The sequence below is a fragment of the Papilio xuthus genome, unplaced genomic scaffold, assembly GCF_000836235.2.
Source record: "Papilio xuthus unplaced genomic scaffold, Pxut_1.1 DF827135.1, whole genome shotgun sequence".
NCBI classification, from domain to species: Eukaryota; Metazoa; Arthropoda; class Insecta; order Lepidoptera; family Papilionidae; genus Papilio; species Papilio xuthus.
In genome coordinates this window covers 1379750-1394586 of record NW_013531514.1, presented here as the reverse complement: position 1 = coordinate 1394586, position 14837 = coordinate 1379750, and the positions used below count along the sequence as shown (strand labels likewise).

Genomic DNA, 14837 nt, shown 5'->3' with positions numbered 1-14837 from the left:
GTTATGTATAGTACATATGTACAGGAAAGATAGCCTCCAAAACTACTGTACCAATTGAAAAAATTATTTTACTGTGTATACGCACAAATGACATGGACAATATTACTAGATTTTTTTAAAATTCCGCACCGACAAAGTCGCGGGCAACTGCTAGTTAGTTATTGATAAAACTCGATTGACATTTTGTTTGACAACATTTTTATTAATACTGATATACATACAAACTAACTTTTTAAAACAAAAGAACTACCGTATAGTAGATGTTAAATGATAATTTCGTAATAATAGCCTTCTCTTCAATACCGCGTGAAAAAATACGCGATCCAGGTGTACTAGTGACCTTTAAACCGCGTCCCTAGTTCTTCATACCTTTATAGAATACGTAATATTTAATTAGGACTTCACTTTCTCCCACGGTGGTTATAATAAAATAACCATAAATAAACAATACCAATATTATAAAATCAATTGAAAATGTATCTTATGATGTTCAAAATAAGGGTTTTAAGATAATTTTATTACCGCATTAATAAATTTGTATAAACTTTTGAACCACATTACTAGTGCTATTTGCGGTTATTATTTGTAATATTATCTCTTATTGCGATGCAGTAAGGGTTAGAATTGTATTTCGTTTTACTTTTATGATGTTGTCAAGATGGCGGTCAAGTCCGTTCATATGCAACTATACTGCATGCGATCGCGTGACGACGCTAATGAATGGTGAATAATCGCCGTCAGATGTCGTTGATGTGTTAAACAGTGTAGGGTGGGCAGTGAGAACTAATTTTTTTTAATTAGCTCTCCGTTATATCATCATACTAACGATGAATGAAAATACGCGCGTGTGAAGAAATCTTACAAATACGTGAAGGTAAAAAATATTTTCAGATTTTTTAGTATCTTTTTTTGGCGTTATTTATAAAAACTTTATTTCAAATATTAACATCTTATTTATATTATTAATATGACATATTTGATGAAGAGCTTGGATTCGTAGATATATCTTACTAATATTATAAATGCGAATGTTTAGATGGATAGATGTTTGAAGGTATCTTTAAAACGTCTGTCCGGATCTCGATGAAATTTAGCATACATATAGAACAAAGCATGGAAGAACATATAGGCTACTAATTAGATTTGTTTTTATTTTAATGCGGACGGAGGCGCGGGCGACAGCTAGTAAATTGTAAATTAAAAAGAAAGGAGTACCAAAACAGAGCAAAATGGAAGACCGTTAAACCATATCCTCTGCCTACCCCAGTGAGTTACGGATGTAAGTTATGCCATTGTTTATTGCCAGTTATTTGAAGCTGTTTCAAAAGGTATAGGAAATCTAATTAAATATTAAACTATCTTCAAACATAAGAAACAAATAAAAACATGTGATGGCGCGCGCAGGGCGTGAGAATGCGCCTCTCACTGTATCCACCGACTTCCTTCCTGCCGGATTAAGGATATAATCTATTACATTAGGGTGACCAAACGTGCAAGGAAGAGTAACAATATCTTTTAACTATGTTAAATTAATATTAACATGTTTTTTTATTGTGTAATTATATTAAAAACAAGCTGAAGCATGCGTTGCTACGTCTCGTAAAGAAAAGACATTTTTTTGACAGAAACCTGTTACATCCTCTAAACATTTTACGACAGTTTTATCAAAGTGTTTCCAGAGAGTGTTGAGTAGGATTTATACCATAGGATTCTTACTAATATTATAAATGCGAATGATGTGGATGGATGGATGTTTGTTTGAAGGTATTTCCGGAACGGCTCAACGAATCTTGATAATATTTGGTGCAGATGTAGAGCATAGTCTGAAAGAACACATAGGCTACCAATTTTTTTTGCAAATCCGCGCGGACTGAGTCGCGAGCGACATGTAGTGGAAACATAAAAGCAAATTTTACATAGTTGTTTAGTATCTTTCCTCACTTATTTTAGCTCCACAAACGCGTTATAATTGAAAGATTGTCAGAAGAAATTATATGTTTAATTCTAATGTTGTCACCCTACAATAAAAACATAGGGTCCATAGTCGTATAGAGTTTAGAACGAAGTCGACGTCCCTCAACGAAGGTCGTGTATAAAAACATAATGACTTTACAAAACTTCGTTATTTTTCTTTTTTCAATCACTGCTCCTTTGGTTTTATTATTGTAGTCCGACTGACTAACTACAAAATGTTATGTTACTAAAAATCCGCTTACAAAATAGTTATATGCAACACTAGCTCCATCCATCTAAACATTCGCATTTATAATATAAGTAAGAGTAAAATGTAACAATGTTTTGAATTTAAAAATAATCTAGGAATAAATCCTTAAGTAAACATGATGTGGTTTCAAAGATATGTTAAAGAATTTTTTTTTCACTTTCCCACAAGAATTCCCACGGAGACAGGTGCCTATAAAAACTAGCCTTTTGACTATAACAGCCCTTTTTTGTGGGTTAAAAAAAATAAAATCTCAGTATCCGGCGCTTAGTTTCCGGATCGCGGGAACCATAGACAAAAAATCATGTGATTGATGAACTAATGTTTGTAAATATTCGTCATAGATAAGTCTCTTATTTTTTTACGCTGTATTGGTCTTTGTGGTTTGGACTTTATATCGCCACTAATTTCTTATCTCTTTTTTTGCATTTTATTGAACTAACAATTTGTAAAAGGTTTTTTTTTTAGTTTTTCATGCCTACTATGATAAACGACTTTACCTTTGGTTAGTCAAACTCAACAAACTTTTTGTTTTATCGAGCTAAGGAAACTATCCTATTTTTATAATAACTATATTTGTCTCCGTTGTTACGGTGAAGGAAAACATCGTGATGTAACCTGCACATATCTGAGAAGTAATTCAAACATATGTGTGAAGTCAACCAACCCGCACTTTGCCAGCGTGGTTGACTATGGCCTAATGACCCTTATCTTAAGATAGGCTCCGAGCCCCTTGATGGGGACATATAGTGAGCTGATGATGATAATGACTAATATTTCAATATTCTACAATATCAAAAAAAGAAACAATGGAAAAATTAAAAAAAAATTAGGTTATTAAAAAAACTGTTTAGTTATTTAGTGGTTTAATACATGAAAAAATATTTGTAGATATTCAATTACGTACAAACCCTCTTTTTAACATTTACCTTGTTCAATATGAGAGGTACATACTCTGTCCCTTTGCCCCTAATTCCCACGGCCATGTGTGACAGGTGTGTACCCTGAACTTCCCTTAATAATATTATACCATTTTACAACTTAAACAAAAGGCGTAAGGTTGATTTTTGTTTGCAGTGATAGTGAATTTTATAATATGAAGAACGGGTCAATGTATAGAATATGAAATAACGTCACTATGGGAAAGGTTTGAGTGAAGTTATGTGTTTTTTTAATGCAGTGTTTAGTAAAAAAAAATCCAGTTAATAATTTATTTAAAAATAACAAAGGTAAATTTAATAATTAAAATTTTATTACTTTTAAAAAATATTAAATATAATAGAAGACAGACACAAAACTTACGTCCACTTTAAAGAAGAAAAATATAAACTAATTAGAAAAAAAGCTTTTTAATCTACATTTGATCTTTTCGCCTTTTCGCCGGACATTATAAAGGGCTGTTGCAAAAAAAAAACGGCGTAGTTGTGGGAAGTATTTGCAAGGCGATTTCTCAGTGGCTCGATACTTCTTTGTGAGGTAACACCTTGACTGTTCCTTTGTGTACAGATTTTATGAAAAGAAAATTACGGGCTCCTTTTGTCAATGGATACTCGAATTATGTTATGGCGGGAGTTTGCATCAATGCGTGTTACATTATTATATGTTTTTCGAGTAGTTTTATCACATTGATAGGTATAAGAAATCTATTTTTATATTGTTTTTTAGAATCTAATTTTATACAAATAAATTATAATCTTACTAATAATATAAATGCGGATGTTTGGGTGTATGTTTGTTAAAAAGTATACCCAGAACGGTCGCATGGATCTCGCTTAAAATTTGGCATAAATGTACAATAGCCTGGAAGAACACATAGGCTAATTAAGTTTTTTTAATTTCCTGCGGACGGAGTCCTGAGCGACAGCTAGTTTATATTTAACTCATAGACATCGGCTGTACTCTATTTACTACGATACTAGCTGCTCGTTCTGGAAGTGTATTATTTGTAATTATTATTATTATAATTTTAGTCCTCTTTCCCTTCCCATCATTTTCTTACAAAGTGGATGAAAAGGTGAATGGGGCGCACGGGAATTTAAAGAAGGCGCACGGTAATTATTCTATTTTTGGGCGTCTCCTTCTCTGTACATATAAAATAGGCAACGCATCTGCAATTACGAATATCTATGGGTAGCTTTTGCTTCGCCATTTCAGCGAATTCGGGTAATCGCTTGCTCGTTTGCCACTTTATAAAATCGATGTAGTAATAATTTGAGTGAATTTCGAAATTAAATCTTAGTAGTGTGGGCTATTTAAGATAACCAACGAACTATTACATTTGTTTATTTTATGTAACAGCCATCAGCTATGTATTAAGATTATGTATGTAAGAATTGGGATGACAAATAAAAAACGAAATAATTATTTACGTACTTTATTCAAATCTAATTATTAGCTAATTAATTAAAGTAAGTTTCACAAAACGAATTTATGTTAACCAACAAAACCGTTTTCATTTGTTAACGAAATAAAAACAAAACTCTAAACTAATATTTATAAGTACTGTTTAAGACCAAAAAAACAAAACTTAAAAATAAACTCGTATAGTGAATAAATGCACCATTAAATGCTGTAAATATTTGCATTAAGAAACTTAAACATTAGCTTTTTAACAATATTAATTAAAAAAACAAAAATACAAACAGTGGTAGAGCCCGCTTTAACATCTTCGCAAGAATTGTCCCGGCTCGTCCGGTGAAATACCACGACCACACAGAAGACAGGCGTCAAGTGGAAGCTATTGCGCGTGCAGTCTGATGAGTGTGCGTCCCGGAGGCCTAATTTAGTCCTCTTTCCTATCCCACCCTTTTTCTTAAAAGGAAGAGATGGGAAGTGGAAGTGGACTTTCCGGATGAGAGGATGCATGGAAAGGGAAGATATTTTCTTTCTGTGCATCCTCTTCTCCGTCGATTAAAGGTAGGCAACGCATATGCAATTGCGTATGTCTATGGGCAACAATCACTTCGCTATATCAGCGATTTCAGGTGGCCGCTCGCTCGTTTGCCACCTTTTGACATTAAAACAAAAATACAAACACTTGAACAAACAGCGAAGTTAAATGCAACGAACTTTACTAATCGTATACAAATTGTGCGTTAATCAGCATATTTTATGTTAGAATTTTTATAAGCCATAAAAAATTACATGCATGCGAATTTTGATTGTAGTCAAAGAATTAATTTTGCTTCCCACTTAGCATGTAGCTTGCAGCAGCATGTAGGCAACTATCTTATTAATTTCATTATTTAAAAAAAATCAGTCACTATTGGCACATCAAATGAAAATTCAACATCCATTTTGTGTTGATTAACGTGACGAGGCTAATATTTTGATGTTAAAAAACACGTCGTATTTATCAATAGATGGCGCTGTAACATAAATTTTATGACGTCACAAAAATTAATAATAACGCAGTACAGAAGAGTTACTTTGCGTATTTACTGAAATATTTTTTTATATTTTTTTTAATTAGAAAATATTAGCAGATTTTTTTTGTAAATTTACTAATATTTCTTTTACCATTCCAACTAAGCTGTACGCTTGTGCTAGGATATGGTTTACGACAATAGTCGAATGGCGGGATTCGAACCCCCGACCTCGTGATCGGTAATCCGTACCCTTAACCATTAGGCTATTGACGCTTAATTTTATATATAACTCTTCCTTTATAAAATATTGTATCCGATAAGTTGTTCAACTTTTATATAAAATGTTATAATCTACATCTATGTATTTTAATTCTTAACCAAAAATGTCATTTGTCTAATTCTAGTTTTTATTTACAGTAATATTTGGTCAAAACACAGTCAATTTATGTACTAAACATTTGAGATTCGTCAAAAATTATCTTTGTTTGTATACATTTCAATACTTGTATATATAATTGTATACAATTTTCAAATTGTGTATAATCTCCATACAAACAGTCATACAATATTAAAACTTACGTAAATCACTGGCACTATACTATCACAGAATTACAACTACGTTTGTTAGTAAAAATATCTAATAAATGCATGCATTATTAATAATTAATTTTATATTCATAAGAAAAGAACGGCAAGGTTTTTATGATAGATAAAATGAAGACAGGCTAAGAATAAAGAAATAAAAAATGAGCAAGACAATATTAAACAAGAATTGGTGGTTATTAATAATTGAAAATAATAATATATTTAATAATTAATAATTATTAATCTAAATAATAGCAAATTATTTATTTCTAGTATTATATCGGCAATTTAAAATCACGTTAACTTCAAACATATGTTAATTCAACTTCAAAACTTGTATCAAGTTACGTCAACACCCTTAAAGAAAATATTCGTAAAATTTTGTATTCAGCACGTTAAATGCCACTACGGTTTACACATTTTAAATTGTGAGTCGGTGGCATTGGACGTGTTAAGCAATTTTTTTTTGTCAAAATTTACTCGTATCATTTTTTTTCTGTGCTATTAAATATAAAATTTAAAATGGAGCACCATAGAATCATAACATTCTAACAATTATAAGATAAATATTATATTGTAGATTAATTAAAATTAAATCTATTATTTGGCATTTACTGGAAGCTTGTTTTACTCAATTTCTATATTTTTATTTCAGCTTTGTCTATGAATTTTATCTCTTTAACTGTCTCTTGAAAAGATAATGATTATTAAGGAAATTATTTTCCACGTTTTTTATTGAACAAAACTGTATTTATGCATTAAGATAGATAATAGACATTGGATACTGAAAACTGGGAAACATTTGAAACTAATTTACAAAATAGGTATAAAAATATTCATCATATTTGGCGACAAACTTAATAGAACAATACTATAACAAAATAGCAAACGATCGTTATTTTTGTGATATAATTTTGCGCAATAATATATTTACGTTACGTTCGTATGTCCTTTATTTGCCCACTCAAAATCGTTAATTAGCTAAGGGTCTCCCTAAGGGAGTTTAACAATATAAAGTACAGCTTACTGTTTTTATAGAAAATCTACACTAAGGAACATCCTTTATCGCCCTTTAACCGTGGGTTTCCGAAACCAAAATCTCTGTTTTAAACATAGCATTATCTCTGTTTAATCAAAGATAATTTTAATTATTTAATTTTCATATTTTATCTATGTGGATGACGCCATGTTTTATACATATATTTTGGTCTCAGAAACCAACGATAGGACAAATAGTGTCGCTATCATCGTCCACTAGTTCAAAATTTAGCACCTAAGATTTATTACATAGGCACATCAGCCACATATTCTATCCTGAGCAGCAAGTCGAGCAGGTCCTGGGCATCCAGCCATCTCCATGGCAACGGTTCCCGGCAGCGTGTCCCCGCCCGGCTGACGTTGTACAGGGCACACGTCGCGCACACAAAGCACACCACAGCGAACACTTGCAGCAAACACTTCAGCGGCTCCCTGCAATCACATACTGTGGAATATTAAAAATGTCGGTTTGTAAAATGGCGGGGAATTTATGATAAATGAATATGGAAGTATCAATCTCACTAATCTTACTTATATTATAAATGCGTATGTTTAAATAGATGGATGTTTGTTTGAAAGTATAACCAGAACGACTGAACGGATCTTGATGAAATTTGGCATAGATATAGAACATAGTCTGGAAGAATACATAGACTACTAATTAAGTTAATTTTTTATTCCGCGCAAACGGAGTCGCGGTCGAAAGCTAGTTTTGTGTAAATCAGTCGAATACCAGTGGTACCCAAAGTGGTCTGATCGGACTTTGTTAGGTTCGCGGAAATTAATTAATTCAGAAGTTGAAGAAATATAATTAGCAGCAGGATGTTCGACGAAAATATTTAAATTTTAAAAGAAGTAAATAGAAAAGATTGAAGCAAGCCAATAGAATTACTATAATTTATGTTTTTTTTTACATATTTCAAGTTTTAAAAAGATAAAAACTTACATAAGCTTCATATATAATGTCTATTACAATATATATATATATATTTCTCGTGTCACAATTTTCGTTCCCATACTCCTCGGAAACGGCTTTACTGATTCTCATGAAATTTTGTGAGCATATTGAGTAGGTCTATGAATCGGCTAACATTTATTTTTAATCAAGCGCGGACGGAGTCACTGGCGATAGCTAGTTACAATATAAAAATAGTTTTTATTTTCGTCCCCCCACATCTCTCTAATAGTCTAATACTAAATTCTTAATAAAACCAGGTTTTTCCCCCACAAAATAAGCTCTCACTTTTATGCTACAATTCATCACGAGAAACAGATGTCAAAAGAGAATATTACATGAGTTTTCGACATAAAAATTTACATTTAAAAGTACCCACCAAAAGTATCTCCTAAGACTTCTATGCTGTAAATCAGAGTTGCGCATCTCACAGTCTCGGCACGGCACCTCCGCCTGTGTTGATACTGAACAGTATGCTGAAAATAACAACACTAAAATATAAAATACTGATAAAAATACTATAATTTCTATTTGAACAAACTTATAAGAGGCTCATATTGTATTTACACTAAAGACAACTTAATAACTTTTTATATAAGAGATCTTACTAATATTATAAATGCGAATGTTTGGATGGATCTCATTGAAGTTTAGCCTAAATGTATACATTGTCTAGAAGCGTACACCTTCCTTAAAGGTCGGCAACGCATCTGCGATACCTCTGGGTTTGCGGATGTCCATGGGCGTCGGATCAAATAATTTTAGGCGATTCGTTGCTCGTTTGCCCCCTTCTAAAAATAAAAAAAGAACACAGACTACTAAGTAAGTTTTTTTTTTAATTCCCGCAGACGAAATCGCAAGCGACAGCTAGTACGTTATAAAGAGACATTACATTAACTAAGTCTACTCTACAAACTCTTTAAATCATTACAGCTCATTTATTAACTAGCAGTCACACCAATTATATTTTTATAGATAAAAATAAACAAAATACAGTTTTTTTTATAATCTTAATATTAAATTACCTACATACTTACGTAAACAGAACTGTTTAAAAATAAAAGAGAGGTCAATCACAATACTACTGTAAAATACCAACACCAATTTTTAAAACTACAAACTATGAAAATACACTAAAAATGGTATATTACACATGCAAACTATATTAAAAAAAACTATCTACATATATAAATATATATTAATTTTACCAGGTTCTGTCTGTCTGTGCGTGTACAATTTATCAGACGTGTCCAATTCTATTGAACATTTCGATGCTATCGTATTTATATTACTTTCTAAACCATCAATATAAGCTTGAGAAATTATATTAGCTTTATTCTCTTCTTCTTCTAATTTCTGTAGATTATTCAGATATTCATCATACCTATCTAAATTCGATTGCATATCAGATACAATGAAATTCATTTTTTTATTATCACTTTCCAATTTAGTCGCATAATCTCTGAGTTTTTCGCATTCGATACATTTCGTGCAGTCGTAACAAGTTTGGACTATATTATTATTACTATAAGGTTCATTTTCTATTTCCGATGACGAATCAGTTTGTGTTTCAACATGTATTACATTTTGCACTTTATTCGTATCAGCACAAGGTTCAATATCCTCTGTTTGTGTTGTGACGTTTTGTAGTTTGATACTGATATCGAAGTTTCCAGAACAATTTATTGTGTTACGTCTAGACATATTACAGAAGCTTAATCTTATTTCATCGAATAACGACATATTGGTTACTCTTCCTTGATCTTCTTTTAATGCGTTTGTAAACGACTCTTCGTCTAACAGATGGTTTTCTAAAGAAGTTAGAAGCAAATAAAGCAGATGTTATACGCAGAAATGTTATTTAGAAAAAATAATATTGTATACTTTAAAGGTTTCTTTCAGATATTGTTCTAATAGAGTGAAAAGGACAAATAAGCATTTTTTTTATATCATAAGATAGCAAACGAGCGAGAGGCCACATGAAATCACTGAAATAGCGAAGTGACCGTTGCCGATAGACATACGCAATTGCATATGCATTGCCTACCTTTTATCGACGGAGGAGAGGATGCGCAGAAAGAAAATATTTTCCCTTCCCAAGCATCCTCTCATCCGGAAAGTCCACTTCCACTTCCCATCTCTTCCTTTTAAGAAAAAGGGTGGGAAGGGAAAGAGGACTAAATTAGGCCACCGGGACGCACACTCATCAGACTGCACGCGGAATTGCTTCCACTTGACGCGTGTCTTCTGTGTGGTCGTGGTATTTCACCGGGCGAGCCGGGACAATTCGTGCGAAGATCTTAAAGCGGGCTCTACCACTGTTAAATTGTACATAGTGATATGTCTATCCTTTTCACTCTTATGCAACAATATTAAAAGTGTAGATTTTTATTACAATATTATTTTATATTAAACAGTTAAAACAGAAAGCGTGTAGCGAATAAATGACAAGATTTGGCATCTGATACATGAGATGACAAAGCAAAAACCCAGCTTTAATTAGAAAAAAAAACAAAAAATTCAAAAAAGGTTATAACTCAAGAGTACAAAAAGTTTTTCACTAATTTTGAAAGCCAATAAAACTTTTTTTATATTTTTATTGAGTTTTTTATCGTCTTAAGGAACAGTAGAAACAAGTTAGAGAATAATGAATTTTCTAATTACCTTGTGAGAATTGCGATTCGAGGTTAAGACTGTCGAGTGCTGTGAGCATCTGGTCATCAGTATAGCTGACGTCAATAGACCGGTCCATACGAAGCTGTGTCGCGTTAGATTTGTTGAACACATCCTTTAACTCCATCTCAAGTAGCACCTGTAAAATTAAAAAGTCATAGAACATCTGACCTCTATAAATAGACTGGCTATAACACATAGTAATTTGTGCCCATTTGGTATTCGCCATTTTTTTAAAGATTTATTTTGCCTGTCATTCGAATGTTTAAAGATGGATGGAGGTTTGTTTGAAGGTCTGGAAGAAAACATAGGCTACTACGTTTTTTTTAAAATCTTCGCGGAAATAGTCGCTAGTTAAGTTTTACTCGTGGTCTGTAAGTTTAACACCGCTTTTATAAACCGACTGTACCTTCTCCTTGATGAGCTGCTGCATGTAGTGGTCGTGGTCGTGCAGCCTGGCGGCGAGGTCCGCGTGCTGACCGCGCAGTGTCTCGCACTCCTCCAGCAGAGCGCTCTGCCGGCTCGCGTACATCTCGTTGATGCGGTGGCACTCCTCCTTCGACTTCTGCAGCAGCTCTTGGAGGACTACTTTCTGGACAACCAACTTCAACTTTCAAGAGAAATGCTACTACAGAAAACAGTAGAAATCATTGTTTACAGTTAACTGTCGTTCTCTGACTCTTAAAATAATAAATAAAATTCGTTCATTTTGTTAGTAAATTATATATTTTTGCCACGTTAACTAATTCAGTTCAAATGATAATTTCAATTATGTCATAATTACTTAGTTTCATGAATATATAAATCGTCAAGAGACATGTAGTCACATGGACCTCCTTTGCTCTGCAGATTCTGGTCTTAAGACAATCATTTTTAGCATCCTGGACACTAAAGAAAGCCTTTTAAAGATGCTACAATAAACTTCACTTCTTAAAAAATATCAAATTTCTAGTTTTTATCTTTAAGACAAGGAACTTTGAAGCTAATAGCAGACCTATAGCAAATATCAGTCGCTTAGTGGAAAAGTGGTTTAACTAAGACCAGGATTAATTTCAAGTGTATCTTACCTCGGACTCTAGTGAGGCGAGCTGATCCACGAGCACCCTGGCGCGTTTCCTGGTGACATCAAGGTCACGCGTGGCCTCTTCCAGCGCGCGCTCGCTGCAGCACAGCCGGTCACACACCTCCTCGTAGTCACGCTTCACGTGGCTCAGAGCTATGTTCTCTTCACGTAACCTGAGTGGAATTGATGAAATTGATTTGCTAATCACAAATGTCACTCCCATTCTCTATTAAAAAATATAAATTATATATTTGTAACAACAAATGGCAGACAGCTAACCTTAAAATTATACACTGTCTTGGGTTTCTAAGGCTAAAAACTCCATTTGAAATATATTATGTTTGTTTTGTCAAAGATGACAGGGATGTGACGACTGCATATGATATGTTTTATACAAAGATTTTGGTCTCAGAAAGCCATGGTTGAAGAAATCTTGATTTAGTAATGTAACTGAGCTTCTATTGCCTACACCTGAATGCAACTTATTTTTAAGAGAACCAAAATGTCCATTTGGTTTGTAGAACACAAACAAATATATTAATATCAAAGTAATTGTTTATCTCAAAGTAAAAGTGTTTATAGTCTTCCATCTCTCTCTTATGTAACTGAAAGGAGAGAGAGATAACCATATATAACTTTTATGAACACAGTGCTACCTCAGTAGACTTACAAATTAAGATGTGTGATTAATGAATCCCGCTCCGCAGTGACAGTGGCCAGCTGCTCCTCATGCTGTCTGTCGGTGAAGTCGAGCTGACTGCGCAACTGCTGCGCCAGGTGCGCCTTCTCCTTCAGCTCACACTGCAGCTCCTCCAGCAATTGGAAACCTGGATACCACTTTTTATGTTAATGAATTTGGCAAATATTGACCAAAAGTTTAGATTGATGGATGTTTGTTTGTTAGAAGTTGTCTCCAGAATTGCTAAAGGGATCTCGCTGTAATTTGGCATAGATGTAGAACATAGTCTTTAACTTTAAACAGTGGTAGAGCCCGCTCTAACATCTTCGGACGAATTGGCCCCGTTCGCCCGGTGAAATACCATGACCCCACAGAAGACAGGCGTGAAGTGGAAGCAATTCCGCGTTTCGTCTGATGAGTGTGCGTCCCGGAGGCCTTATTCAGTCCTCTTTCCCTTCCCACCCTTTTTCTTATAAGGAAGGGATGGGAAGTGGAAGTGGACTTTCCATATGAGAGGATGCATCGAAACGGAATATATTTTCTTTGTGTGCATCCTCTTCTACGTCGATTAAATTTAGGCAACGCATATGCAATTGCGTATGTCTATGGGCAACGGTCACTTCGCTATTTCAGCGATTTCAGGTGGCCGCTCGCTCGTTTGCCACCTTATGATATAAAAAAGAGACATTTTTTTTAATTCCATTTGGAATCGCAGACTGTAAACTGGACAATGTTTCTTTAAATTATTATGACATAAGTGAAAACTGTGTTATATTTTTAGTCTAACTTTGTTTACTTTGATAAGCATATCATGTGACAAATATGAATCAGACTGAAGTATCTAGGTCCAGCTTTTATATTTTCTCTACTTAAAAATTTGTACAAAAACTGATGTTTTTAGGAAAGAATTTGTCGAACTTTACCTTCTGTTGAAATACCGGAATCCGAGTCATGCGGCCCTTGTCCATTCTTCAAATTGAAACTGCAGAAGTATAAACAAAATGTAAACACAATGATAAAGACCTTATTTCATTACAGACAAACAAGCACTAAAGTTTTATCCATTTGAGAATGTAGAAAATAAAATTGATTAATTTGTAATAGCTTTAAATTTCAATATATGCCTAACTTTGTAGCACCAGTCATAGAATTTCAATTGTAGATGAATTTTGACATACAAGAGGCAAGGGACTGATATTTTTTCTCGCTTTTAGAGGTCTTTCACTCACCTGAGTTTCTTGCTTATGGAGGAAAGATATAAAATGTTTACTATACAGTATTAATAACATTGTTATGTTTACCTCTCATCTAAATCAGCCTTTATCTTCTGATTTTCACTGTATTTGTTTAAAACTGTTGCTAATGTTAAAACTGAAACTTCAGGGTTATTTTCTTCTGGATCCAGCAGTGATTTTAAATAACTATATTCAGCCCTGGAAATGAGATGAATTTAGTTAGGATTAATTGTGCAATATCATCATTTTCTTCTTTATATAGATGCAAAATTTGCAGTACTCTTTTTATAGAGTGTTGAGGAGGTTTAGACGTAAATAAAAAGATAGTATTTTAAAGTCAAACAAATAAAAAATGGATATAATATGTTGACTTACTTGTTTGTTTTGATAAAAGGCGCAAACTTGTCCATTAGCGCATCAACTCGTAAAGTATCGGTGCTTTCAGCACCACAGTATTTGAAAATGTGAACGGCTGTGACAAAATAATCTACAAACCCGAAAATAAACTCTGTTAATCAAAGTTACCAACGCGATGTTTTAATTTAAACAGTTAATCACATATTTACGTACCGTCTGTGTTTGGGTCCTCATTTAAATTCATTTTTGTTTCCAATTTTATTAAATTGATATTAAGTCAATAGAAATGTATGTTCATCTAATTAAATACCGCGTGCACGTTTACTGGCGCGATTGTTTATTTTCATTAACCTAAATAAATTCGTTACGCTACAGGGAAATACGAAAATAGTTTTGTAATAAAAACGGTTCAACTTCAACTCTAGTAGTGACGTGCAGCACATCAAACAAGCAATCATATCTATCGAGCAGTCGATCGATTCTCACTCGATTTAAATTGAAAAATGTAGGCTTTCATCTTTGACAAAAAAAGTAATTAAAAATGCTATACTTTTATTTAAAAAAAACTAAAAACGGCAGAAGCAATAATTGTTCATTTTTGCAAATTACTATTGAAAGATTTAAATTTAAAATTATCTCATATTTTTACTCTTTAAGCAGGTG

The 14837-nt window shown here is 33.2% G+C and overlaps 1 protein-coding gene across 3 annotated transcripts; it reads right to left on the bottom strand.

Moving 5' to 3' along the window:
* Positions 1–7339: 7339 nt before the first annotated feature.
* LOC106119616 (myosin-11) lies at positions 7340–14685 on the bottom strand. 3 transcript variants are annotated; one of them, XM_013314660.1, is made up of 11 exons: positions 14388–14685; positions 14193–14304; positions 13884–14015; positions 13506–13564; positions 12574–12730; positions 11908–12076; positions 11250–11432; positions 10832–10979; positions 9376–9978; positions 8547–8643; positions 7340–7644 (listed from the first exon to the last, which is right to left on the bottom strand). In XM_013314660.1, the coding sequence occupies exons 1-11, from the start codon at positions 14416–14418 to the stop codon at positions 7458–7460; spliced, it is 1878 nt and encodes a 625-aa protein (XP_013170114.1). In that variant the 5' UTR covers positions 14419–14685; the 3' UTR covers positions 7340–7457. The 3 variants fall into 3 exon arrangements, with proteins under 3 accessions (XP_013170114.1, XP_013170116.1, XP_013170115.1); XM_013314661.1 differs by having other exon boundaries at positions 7582–7657; XM_013314662.1 differs by lacking the exon at positions 9376–9978 and having other exon boundaries at positions 14388–14678.
* Between the last annotated feature and the right edge of the window lie 152 nt (positions 14686–14837).

Excerpts from the sequence above, each read along its gene's own strand:
- LOC106119616 (XM_013314660.1), bottom strand. The coding sequence starts at position 14,418 with ATGAATTTAAATGAGGACCCAAACACAGACG. Across the intron at positions 12,731-13,505 it reads TTCCGGTATTTCAACAGAAG|GTTTCCAATTGCTGGAGGAG; the intron begins GTAAAGTTCGAC and ends AGTGGTATCCAG. Across the intron at positions 11,433-11,907 it reads TCGCCTCACTAGAGTCCGAG|AAAGTAGTCCTCCAAGAGCT; the intron begins GTAAGATACACT and ends TTGGTTGTCCAG.